The 13007-nt window shown below is 35.1% G+C and overlaps 1 protein-coding gene across 2 annotated transcripts in view; it reads left to right on the top strand.

The window, feature by feature from the left end:
* EPHA3 (EPH receptor A3) overlaps nucleotides 1–13007 on the top strand; it is a 350300-nt gene that overhangs the window by 318205 nt on the left and 19088 nt on the right. For both annotated transcript variants that reach the window (XM_021068363.1, NM_001195335.1), the window contains exons 14-15: nucleotides 8189–8338; nucleotides 9862–10055. In XM_021068363.1, coding sequence (XP_020924022.1) covers nucleotides 8189–8338; nucleotides 9862–10055 — 344 coding nt within the window. The remainder of the gene's footprint in view (nucleotides 1–8188; nucleotides 8339–9861; nucleotides 10056–13007) is intronic.

Raw genomic sequence — 13007 nt, 5'->3', positions numbered from 1 at the left:
CATTACCTAAAGGAAATTTCATGAGTCAGACTCTTATAGATTCAGTTTATTTTATTTTGATAGTCTGAGATCTACAGATGCTCAGCTTGAAGGCAGAGAGACTTATCGTGAAGTGTGACTAAATTAAAATTTATGGGCCCCAGTTTCTTCTTTCACTCTTATTTTAGAACCAAATTGAGTCCTCAAGGACTCTTATCCAGTGTCTCACTATGCCAGTGATATCTGTGGGCTTATTTAGCCATAAATAGTGTTTGCTTTTATAGTAAAAACTTATTTCTTACTAAAATTTTTGGTTAGCAGTGCCTCTATCTAACAAAGAAATTGATGATTAATTTGTTTTACTAGCAATAGGAAATTGTCCCTTTTTCCAAAAAAAGAAAAATTGAAGGAAGGAAAAAAGAAAGGAGAAAAGAAAATTTAAAAAAAAATAGAGGGGAAAAAAGCTAGAAAGGATGCTATTATATTTACTAAAATCCATATATCAAGATATTAGCACTAATTGACTTGGCCCCTTTCTAGACTGTAACGGGAATGAAAATATCCATGGAAAATGTACTAATAGTTTAAAAAAAAAAAAAGAAAAGAAGCTGGGAGTTCCCATCGTGGCGCAGTGGTTAACGAATCCGACTAGGAACCTTGAGGTTACGGGTTCCGTCCCTGGCCTTGCTCAGTGGGTTAAAGATCTGGCGTTGCTGTGAGCTGTGGTGTGGGTCGCAGCCGCGGCTTGGATCCTGTGTTGCTGTGGCTGTGGTGTAGGCCGGTGGCTACAGCTCTGATTCGACCCCTAGCCTGGAAACCTCCATACGCCACAGGAGCGGCCCTAGAAAAGGCAAAAAGACCAAAAAAAAAAAAAAAAAAAAAAAAGAAAAGAAAAAAAAGTAAAAAAGAAAAGAAAAAAGAAAGAAGGAAATCATTACACTTAGTCTACCAAAAAAATCCAGATAAATCCTGGACTGAGTTATTTCCCCTTACTGGTCATCAGGATTTGTCACAGACCATATAAAGCCATAGTTCTCCAATAAGGATGATTTTGCTCCCTAGGAGTATTTGATATTGTCTGGAGACATTTTGGTTGTCACAACTGAAAGAATGCTAATATAATCTAGTGGGTAGAGACCAGGGATGCTAGTAAACATACCACAATACACAGGACAGCCCCTACCTTACAGTCTAAAATGTCAATAAAGAGACTTTGTTCTAAAGTTACCAACATGTGTAAAGAATGAGAGGGGGGATCAAATAACTCTCTTAGGTACTTTATAATTTTTTCTGTCCACACTGGGCTGCAAGTTGCATGGGATAATGTAGAATCCATTGCCATTTGTGAAAAATTATTCAATAGACTAGCGACCTGCCATCAAGTCTCCTAGAAAGTTGAACTTTGCGCGGTAAAACATTACGTAGAAAATAGAACACCTTTGTGTCCTTGTTAAATTTTATTCTCATTTGCTTTTGATCTAACACTTGAAATGTATAATACTTTTCTTCTTGATGCTCTAAATTTTAAACATGACCACTTTTGTTGTCTTGATTTCATTATTAAAATGTCATCAGTGTAAACTCATAAATAGACCCATTCATCTAGCAGATAAATGTGTCACACATTTTCAGCCAGCCTGTGAGTCTTACTTATGCATAATTATTTTTGTGTGTTTTAAAATTTTACTTAGCCTAATTCTACGAAAAAATGGAGTAATATTCATATGCATAGACTAAATATATTTATTAAATTGGAGTATTTTTATATGGGTAAAGTACTTACAACATTATATTGAGATAGTCGATAAGTTGATATAGGATGCATATTGTTTATGGAGTCAAATGAAAATCTTTCTGCAAATTCTAAAATACTTTATTCATATAACACTCTGTGAGGTTTTTTTTTTTTTTTTTTTTTTTTGCTTTTTACACTTGCAGTATATGGAAGTTCCCAGGCTAGGGGTTGAATCTGAGCTACAGCTTCTGGCCACAGCCACAGCCATAACAACCTGGGATCTGAGCTGTGTCTGTGACCTATACCACTGCTCATGGCAGTGATGGATCCCTGACCCACTGAGCCAGGCCATGGATCAAACCCGCAACCTTGTGGATACTAGTTGGTTTGCACCGCAAAGGGAACCCACAATATTTTAATAATTTTATAGATACTGTAAAAAATTGCTGGTCATCAATTCTCTACATGCTGTCATTATGAGACTAACAGCCTTATTAAATTGTAGCATGAGGGGAAAAAGGAATACATAAAAACAGTGTATGATTTTTTTAATAAACTATTATTATGCTACATATTGGCTCATTCTTACTTAATATTTATTATATATATTTAAAAAACTAAATTTAAGGTATTGTTTTCTAAAAATAAACTTTTTTAAAATTCTAAGAATTATCATAGAGCTTCAGTAAAATTTACTACTCTAAGTCTATGAAATCATTAATTCTATTCTCTCTCAAGAAAAAATACAGTCCCCCAAGAAACAAGGTGTTATAACAGGACAGCTAAAAAGTCAGGCTCAGGTTTAACTGTGGGGGGCGGGGGAAGAGAACAGATGAAAGGCAGTTATTCCTCTGGACCTCCCTGTCTAGTCAGGATAATTAAGCAGCAGAAGGATCAGAGAAAATGGAATGACCAACTTGGCCTAGAAGATCTCCAATCTCCCACCAAGGAGTTCACATTTGACCAGGATGTTCAACGAAGAAGTTTGCTAGGTATAAAAAGGGGGTGGGGTGGGAAAAAGCCTCCCAGAAAAAAGAGTAGCATGTATTTAGGGAAAGGGGAATTCAGAACAAGTCAGTGATCATGTATTGAGTGCCTACTCTGCTCATTTGCAAGACAATATCTAATAAAGGCCATTGCTCTCTGCAGAGAGCACAGGCTCCAGTGGCGTATGCTAATTATCATCAGCTTTATAATCTATTCAGCTTTTCATAGGCTTATGATTTCAAATTATAATTTGGGCACACTAACATTTATTTATGGCAGTATATAGGACAAGGGCAGCTACTTGGATATATTTACTAGTTTTGAATATGAAGAATTTGAAACCACAATATTGACTTTAAAGAGTTACTCACCCTTCCTCAAACTCTATAATGTTATAAGCTCAGAATCACTCTTGCAGTTTGAGTATGAAAAATTGTGTGTACTATGAATATGTTGGTTTATTTTTCTCTCATTTAAAGCCAGAATGACTAGTTGTTTACCAATTCATGAAAAATTTTTAAAAAATGTATAAAATTCTCCTTACTCTGATGTATTTTTAACAATAATAGAAACAAATGCTAAATTTGAATAATACTTTGTAGCTGAGAATGAGCTTTCCCTTATCTTCATTTAATAAAATGTACTCTATGAAGGGAATTAGAATGGGAGAAAGGGCAAAACATTTATTGAGTAGTCTGCTAAAGATTAGACACTTTATTAGCTGCTTTATATATATTAAAAATCTATTGCCAATGATGAAAATTCCTAAATAATAATGAATAATCCTCAGTCATCTTTATTCTTTTCCTTATCCAATGATGGATTGTGTCATTTATAAGATGGCTGGCGAGGGGCAGTTTGAGAGGCTTGAATGTATGATTATCACTTTATTCTCAGAGCAAAACCAATCAATCTAAAATACTGCCTGGAAGCAGATAATGTTAGACCATTCTTAATGAGAGAGCTAAATGATCCAGGGTTAAAATTTTAGGGTTAAAAGCTAATTACCTAGGGATTCCAACAGCAGTATTGAGTAAAAACAAGCAATACTTGTTCATTCATACTTTCTTCTAAATAAAGAGTTCAAATTCCAGTTGTTCATTTAGAATGAGTTGTATGGATATCATATAGGAAAATATGAATTATGAGTTTTCTTCTTATGGGAGTTCCTACTGTGGCTCAGTGGGTTCAGGACCTAATGTTGTCTCTGTGAGGATGCAGTTCTATCCCTGGCCTTGATCAGTGGGTTAAGGATCTGATGTTGCCGCAAGCTTCAGGCTTAGGTAGCAGTCATGGCTTGGATCCGGCATTGCCATGGCTGTGGTGCAGGCCTCAAGTGAAGCTCTGATTTGACCCCTAATGCAGGAAATTCCATATGCTCCACATATGGCCATAAAAAGAAAAAAAAGTTTTCTTCTTATAACTAAAATAAATGTTATCTATTTTTAAGTAAATGAACTCACTAAACAGTGACCTGGAACACAGCCCAAACACTAGGAAAAGGACTAGTGCACTAAAATTTTGATCAATAGAAAGTTCTATATAAGGTAACATTTAATTTTGCAAACAGGTTTAGTTGTTGAGTTGAATGTCATTTATTTACTTGTCATGTGTTCATAATAACATGTTTGGAATAAAATGGAAAAGAATCAAAATTTCTCCCTTTTGCTTTCCTATCAGTTAGATAGCAACTTTGTTGCAGTTAGGAATCAGAGGAAAGCTTAGATTAAAAACCTGATTGACAAACTAGTGAAAAGGCCACCTGCATTTTCCAAGCTAGCAAATATTGTAGTGAAAGGCTTTTGTTATTTCACAGGTGACTACTGTGCCAAAGCCATAGTATTTTGTTAAGAATTGGTGCAATCACAGTTTAAGAATGTAAGAATATTCATCAGCTAGTGGGTTTCACAAATTATTTTACTGAAAAATTTGAAGTTGTTATTCTAATAATTGCATATGTGTACGTGTTCATCAGGCTGAGGCAATTACAAAACATTTCAGCAAAAGAGCAGAATTCAACATATAAGTGTTTTGATTAAAATAATTTACTATACATTTTTCCAAACACATTTCCTTTTTGTGTGGGTTTTAAACAATGTTTTAACAAAATCTGCACAGCGAGAGCAAATAGACAGCATTTGATTGGAATATTGTTCTAGAAATAATTTGCTTGAATCTGTAACCATGGGCTGCTTTAGAAAACACACTGCACAAGTCTCAGTCAAGTACGGAAAGAGTGAAGCTCTCGCTAAAGAGATGAAAGAGAGGAGCGTGGCTCTCATATCAAAGTTCTCTCCAACAGCATTTATGTCTGTATCCAGAACCACCAGTGAAATGATTCTTCTCGCAAGCTTAAACATAGGTGTGGCTTTGTCCTTCCTAAAAACTTAATTAATTAATTAATTAATTTAATTTAAAAAATCACTTTTCAGTATTTCACTATTTTAAGAAATGTCATTAAAATATACTCAATCCTGGTAAAAAGAAGGACTTATTTTTCATGGTTATAATCTCTAAGTATTGTTTTTTTTCTAATATCTATTTTTCTTTCAACTATGGATCTTGGTAAAGTGACATATATGTGGTTTATATTTTCTAAATAGATACAAGGTTTTTGGCATACAGAGGACTTTCTTTTTATATTTGTTTCTGGGCAAAGGAAATGAAATGGCGAAGTGTCTGTAGCAGAGATAAGGCATTCGGCTGAGATTTTAAAGTACTATCTTTTCTTTGCCCCATGAATGTAATTTGTTTGACTTCTGTTAATTCTCAGAGTTCTTTAAAAGGGAGAGATTGTATGCCCAATGATTCCATTTGACATCCTGAATTAGATTTGTTAAATACCATATGCATAATTCTGTTTTTGTCAATATTAAGGGATAGTATTTGAAATTATGATTCCTTAAAACCCAAAAGTGGTCCAGGCAGGTGTGTATAATTTCATTTTTAAAATATTATTATTACTTTTAAGTTTAAATGCATTGGCAGATAAAGGCATGGGAAAAAGACCCTCCAAATTTAAATACGAAAAAAAGATCTTTTAAATTTTTGTTGAAAAAAAATGCAAACTAGGAGTTCCCATTGTGGCTCAGTGGGTTATGAACCTGACTAGTATCCACAAGGATGCAGGTTCAACCCCTGGCCTCACTCAGTGGGTTAAAGGATCTGGCATTGCCATGAGCTGCATTGTAGGTCACAGACATGCCTCGGATTCTGTGTTGCTGTGGCTGTGGTGTAGGCCAGCAGCTACAGCTCCAATCGGACTGCTAGCCTGGGAATTTCCATGTGTCACAGGTATAGGCCTAAAAAGCAAAAAACAAAAATAAAAATAAAATTTTAAAAAATACAAACTAAAGAAAAGAGTGAATGAGTATAAGTGAGAGAGAAGAGACAGGGCCAATTTCTATATGCTCGCTCATCTCCATGACTGTAAATGTTTTCTATTTTATTTGTTTCTGGTTCTGGACCATATTTGCTCCAGTGCATGTTGGGCTCTGTAGTATTTCTCACTAACTCCCAAAGCTCTGTTCATCTGGCTCCCATCTCTCCAACTTGATTTTACTTCACCAATATAAATTATGGATGAATCTTTAGCTGGTATCTAAAGAAGGCTGTGCTCGGTCCTTTTTGTGCTCACTTTTCTAGTTTCATACCTTCTTCAAAACCTGGTGTAAGCCTGACCTCCTTCAAAGATATTCTGGCTGTACTCTTTTTGAACAGCTCACTTGTATGAAAACCTCCAAGTGTCAAGTTTACTGAAATAGTTTCCATCACATATACCACTACATATACCACTACTTGCTCAATGTACCTGTGATTAAATCCAAATTCAAACTTTTCCCATCTTCTCCTATTATATGCCTCCACACTCTCTGCTGTATTAACACACCAGAAACTGCTCTTCCAGAAAAAACATTTTCCTCCTTGTGCCTTGATTTATGCCATTTCCCTCAGAGTATGGGAGTATTTAGCTAATGTTTCCTGAGGCTTTCCTATGTGTCTGGAACAGTGCTAAAGTTTTACTGAAATTTGTCATTTAGCCTCACAGCAATGCTATGAACCAGCACTATTACTTTCCCAAATCATTGATGAGGAAATTTAAGCATAATGAGCTTTAATAACTTACCTCCTGAGTTGCCAACCTATTTCTCTAAAGCAATAATATATCATTACTCTTGAGCATTGCTTAAGAAATAGTGAAGTGCTATGAGACAGCACGACAATGGAACACACTTTGAAGAATATGGCATAAGATTTTGATGATGTGAAGTCTTTGGAACATCCATCCCTTTTTCTTGTTTTATCAAAAATTGATACCTCTTAACAAGGCTCAATTCATATGTGACCTCCTCAGTGTCGCTAGTGAGAGTTTCGGCTCCATGCTCTGTGTCACAGCAGCCTCTGCTTATTGCCTTCTGACTGGATGAAAAGTCTCTAACCAGAATTATCTGGAGCTTTTTAGAAATGTAGACCCTGACTGCACTGGGAAACTACTGAATCAGAATTTCCATCTTAATGAGAGTGAACCGCAGCTGATTCATATGCAATATAAAGTTTGAGAACCAAAGCAATAGATACTTCTTTCTGCATTTAGTTATTCACAACAACTGATTATAATTCCTGTTTGCCTGATATTTCCCAAACAGAAGAACCAGTATGTTATTTATATTTGTCTCACCTAGAGTGACTAGCATAATACTTTCCCATATGGTTGCTACTCAGCACATATTTATTAAATGTATTTATTAAACTGAGAGCAAATTCCATGAGAGTTACACCTTTATATATTACTCACATAAGTAATATTCTCCACTAGATTGTAAGTTCTGGAAATGTAGTTATTATATCTTTCATACGGTGCCTACATAGTTCATGGAAGGTACTTCAGTGATTAATGATGAGTGAGGTAGTGAGTAAATTAATTAAGATGATTGATTAATGTATTGAAGAGAGTTTTATTAGAAGTAAAATTTAATTTTGAATTTATTTAGTTAACAGATACCTATAAGAACTTATGTGTCAAGGAGTGGTATAAATTCTTTACAAGTATAAACTTATTCAGATTCCGAACTAAGATTATTTAGTTAAGCACAAATCTATGTTAAATCAATAAAAGTTGACTTGAGGTACCTTGTTTAATTCTAATATATAACATAGCTTGTCTACTTCAAGTTGTTTTGTTGCAGATGATTAATAAAGGTCATAATTGATATAAAATGTCAGCATTTCAGCAATTTTCAAATATTTTTTTCTCTCTCTCATCATTTCAAAATCCTCCCAAATTGACTGGAAGTAAATATTGCTGTAAATAGCATGCCATTCACTCCTTGGTATTAAAATAGAGGGCTATCAAGATATATCAGAAAAGGCCCACATTCCATTTCGGAAAAGAAATACCATAAGAAATTCAGCCAGATTTCAGATGACAATGTATATTTTATGTTTTAGCCATTGATCATGTATGTATATATGATTTTATATTGGAAGGGAGGAAAGATCCCTATCCGGTGGACCTCACCAGAAGCTATAGCCTACCGCAAATTCACGTCAGCCAGCGACGTATGGAGTTATGGGATTGTTCTCTGGGAGGTGATGTCCTATGGAGAGAGACCATACTGGGAGATGTCCAATCAGGATGTAAGTATTTGTAGTCTATGAGTTATGGGTTCAGATTAAGAGATCAAGCTGTGCAGGGAAGTGGAGCATAATGAAACCAGGTGGCTCCTAGTTTGTGACATTGAAACAGAATCCTTAGAAGAAATGAAATTGTTTCCAAATCTTGCAGAGATATTAATTGAGTTGCTCTGAAGGCTTTACAATTTTCTCTCAAGCAAGGGTTTACCAATGAGATGAAGATGTTTGTAATAAAATGTAATGAAATAAATGCCTAACAAGATAATCAGTAGATATCAGGGAATGTTTGGAGTATTTCTGCTATAAAATGGTTTCAGTGTTACATTAGTAAGACACACATGTCTGCCATCCTTTACAGATTTAATTAATTCATCCATGCCAACGTTTTGTTTACTTAAATATAGTATTTCTCAAAGGCAGACGAAACAATCGATCTATAGCATGTTGTTTCCCATAATGTATTAAACTTGCACATGAATTTAGTTAGACAAATTGAAGTCTCTGGATAGAGAAAATAATCTTTAACTTTCTGTTATAACTGTGATATGATTTTTCAAAAGAACTTTTGCTTTTATAAGCCCTGTTTTGCTAATGCTTAATGAAAGGATGCTATTGGCACATGCACTCAGCACTCAGGGATTTTTTTCTTTATGCTTAGCCAGAAACTGTGAGCATGATCTCAAAGACACATAAGAAGGAAAGCCGAGATGCTTTTAGTCATTTCCTACTCACCACATATAAAACTGCTTTTAATGTATTTGGATATAAAAACCTTTCTGAACTTTTCAGACAGGCTGTTTTATAATGGCGCTTGGAAAATCAGACTCACTTTTCCACATCTACATTTCCCAAACTCTGTATCAGAGGATCTCAAAATGTGGTCGCTGGACCAGCAGCTATAGCATGGCCTGGGAACTCACAGAAATGCAAATTCTCAGGCCTTACCCTAGAGTTGTGGAGTACTATATGGAATCAGAGCTTAGTCACCTATACATTAAAATGTCCTCTAGGTGGTTTTCTGATACACAGAAAAGTTTGAAAATCATGACTTTGCATGATTTAAAAATACAGATGAACTAATAGTTGCTTAATTGTGCAGTACATGTACTTTTACTAAAGGAGCTTACTACGACTTGTAAGGTAGCCTTTGATCTGTAATATAACTAAAATCTATGTTACTTTTTCTGCATTCATTCAGATATAGTTTCCATAGCAACCTGTGATTAGCAAATAATCATGTCTTTATAATTTACTGAATTTCTTATATCATAGAACATTTCTTTTGATTTTAATCTGGAAAGTTCTTTACAAGTTTTTTTTAAAGCCACTTTCTCTGTCTCTGGCAAAAATGTCTAACATTTTTTTTTGTGCATGGATAACATTTAATAAGCCATTAACCTTTTAAGAAATTTAAAATGAAAACTTTTTCACTTAACTTTGAAATATTCATATAAGTATACCCTGTCCATCAAGAAGTAAAGGAAATTCCAGCTCTTAAGTCCCTGGAAACGTTGCTTCTCGCACAGGTAATTAAAGCTGTGGATGAAGGCTATCGACTGCCGCCCCCCATGGACTGCCCAGCTGCGTTGTATCAGCTGATGCTGGACTGTTGGCAGAAAGACAGAAACAACAGACCCAAGTTTGAGCAGATTGTCAGCATTCTGGACAAGCTTATCCGGAACCCAGGCAGTCTGAAGATCATCACAAGTGCGGCAGCAAGGTGACACATTTGATTTTGCATCCAGCAGTCACTCTGAGATGAATCTATTTTCTATCTCCAAGGTGTTGATTTTTTTCTTCCACTGCTCACAACTGCCTGCTCTGATAGCTATATTCCTTAAGATTAAGGAGACATGCTTTTTCTTTTCCTTTTCAAACTTTCAGGAGGAAATCTCATGGTATTTATTGATAATGATAAAATTCTGAGTCTTTTTTTTTTTTTTTTTTGGTCTGTTTGTATTTTTAGGACCACACCCGCAGCATATGGAGGTTCCCAGGCTAGGGGTCGAATTGGAGCTGTTGCTGCTGGCCTACGCCAGAGCCACAGAAATGTCAGATCAGAGCCGCGTTTGTGACCTACACTACAGCCCACAGGAAAACTGGATCCTTAACCCACTGAATGAGCGAGGCCAGGGATCGAACCCGCAACTTCATGGCTCCTAGTCGGATTTGTTTCTGCTGCGCCATGATGGGAGCTCCCTGAGATTTTTTTTAAATTTCCATATTGACCAGAAGTGTATATAGATTCAGGCTTGAGTCCGGAAAATAGAAACCCTGGACACATAGCTCCTTTTCACTCTTTGCTATTTACACAAAAAATAAAAAAGGAAATTCCTGGAGTGGTGCAGAATTCTAGCAAAGTCCTGGTTTATGCTTCATTTAAAGTAAACCTTCAAAAATAATAACGATGCCTCCAAACTTTTTGCACTGGCTAGCAGAATGCAAGTTCCGCCTTCTTAGTTAAACAAATGTTTGTTTTACTCATATCATGTGCCAGTTACTTCAGTAGACAGTGAGAAGGATAAAACTAAAGTAAAATAATATCAGTGTAGCTGGACAGCAGCACAAATGTCAATACATCATAGCTATAAGACACCCCTGTGTGTGATGTCCTTTAGACTGTATGTCTAGTCCTCCCAGGTAAAAATCACTGAATTTTCTTAATGGTTTTGAGAAATGTCAATTATATTCTCATTGTACACATGACTGAAAAACAGTTCTTAAAAAAAAAAAAAAAGCGTTCCCTGGTGGCTCAGTGGATTAAGGATCTGCCATTGTCACTGCTGTGGCTTGGGTCACTACTGTGTCATGGGTTCAGTCCTTGGCCCAGGAACTTCCATATGTCAGTTACAGCCAAAAAACCAAACAAAAGAAAACAGTTCTTTTACATTTTGATGATGTATGTTCTTGAAGGAAAATCACGTTTTAGTAAAGAAACTATAAAGATGCACAAAAATCCAGTTTTAAGTGATGTGTATACATACTACATAATGATGATTTACTGTGACTCATGTAAAAGAGTTAATATACTCTCTTACTGGAAAGAGTTTTCTTTTCTTGTTTCTTTCATGCACATCTGCTGTTTTTTACTGACAGTTACCAAGAGGCGTGACTTTCAAATGGGTAGGCCATTTGCTAATGCACTTTATAATAGAGTACATAATTTTTTACATTAATAGAAGCAATTGTAGTGAGCATACATGATCTAGTTTTTATGTTATATTAAATATGATGAATAAAGAAAATTTAAATGAATCTTAATATCGGTATATAAGAATCCCCCTAAAAAACCCTTTAAAATCCTCCTAAAAAATTATAGGGGGTCACGAAGAATGAACTTAATAATATATATTGAGTAGGTAAAACTACTTATAACTTATCCTGTAAGGATGAATCTCTTTTCTAAATTTCAGAGAGAGACTGTGCAGACTCTTTTGGTAATCCATTTGACAGTTTAACAACCAGCAGGATAACAAACCTGCCCTTCCCTGGGCCATACGGTCCTCATTTTGCACCCTGAAGCCATTTCTTTTGATCTTTACTCAACAGCAATCATAGCAAAAAAGAACATCTTTTCAATTCCTTCCATATCATACAAAAAGCATTCAAACCATTTCCATAGGATCAAAATCAATATAAAGACTAACTCATGTAATATGATAGAGATATTTAAATTCAATTCTATGTGGGAAAATATTCTCAATATTAGATCATAGTATGTGAAGAGATATCCTCATGTTCATATTTTCTTCAATTCACTATTCCATTCTTATTGAAGTACATTGAATATTTTTTCTCCTAATATATATTATTTAATGCCTTAATATATTACATATATTTCATCAGAAAACATGTAATTTTAGAGAAAGTATTTTTCTAGGAAGTGCCTTCCATTTTAATTCACTAAATATAAAAACTTTAGAAGTTGTGTTTATATGTTTACTTATTGCCATTAAAATATACGACTGGGGCAGATTGTGCCATTATAAATTTTTAAGAACAATCTCAAATTGCTAGCAACACTATCAAGAGATCTTATTTTCCTTTAGAAAATTTGCTTTCCCACTTTCGAAAGAATAGTTATTTTATTCTTTTTCATAACTGATTAAACTCATTCCATTTCCCCTTTAATTTTCCAGTGATGCCCTTGCCATACACGTTATTGAGAAAATACAAGCTATCAGATGGGAAATTCCAGCAGCAAAAGAAAAACATACTGGCGCCTGCACCCACCCACCTTGTTCTTCTTTCCTCTAATTATAAGAAAGTCCTTCTTTCCTCTAATTAGAAGAGAGGAAATCTCCTTCCAATGTCAAAGGCAAATCCTTTCTCTCTCTCTCTCCCTTCCTCTATCCCTCTCTCTTTCTCTTCTCTGCATATGCAGGCTCTTTCTCTCTCTCCTGAATATGCAGACTCATTATTTCTTCAAGATTATGGCCATGAGAATATGTTCTATTACATTGTTTCTCAAGTTTCCCTAGTATAAGAATCTCCAGGGGAACTTATTAAATATCCAAATATCCAGGTCTAACCCAAGCTATTGATTGAGAATCTGTAGGAAGGGGAATGGAATTTGGACATTTGATAATAAACAAAACAAAACAAAACAAACTTTCAGGTGATTTTTATCATCAAGGGAATTTAGAAGATGCTATTTGTCACCATCACCTCT

The sequence above is a fragment of the Sus scrofa genome, chromosome 13, assembly GCF_000003025.6.
Source record: "Sus scrofa isolate TJ Tabasco breed Duroc chromosome 13, Sscrofa11.1, whole genome shotgun sequence".
NCBI lineage: Eukaryota > Metazoa > Chordata > Mammalia > Artiodactyla > Suidae > Sus > Sus scrofa.
This window is presented reverse-complemented; position numbering and strand designations above follow the sequence as displayed.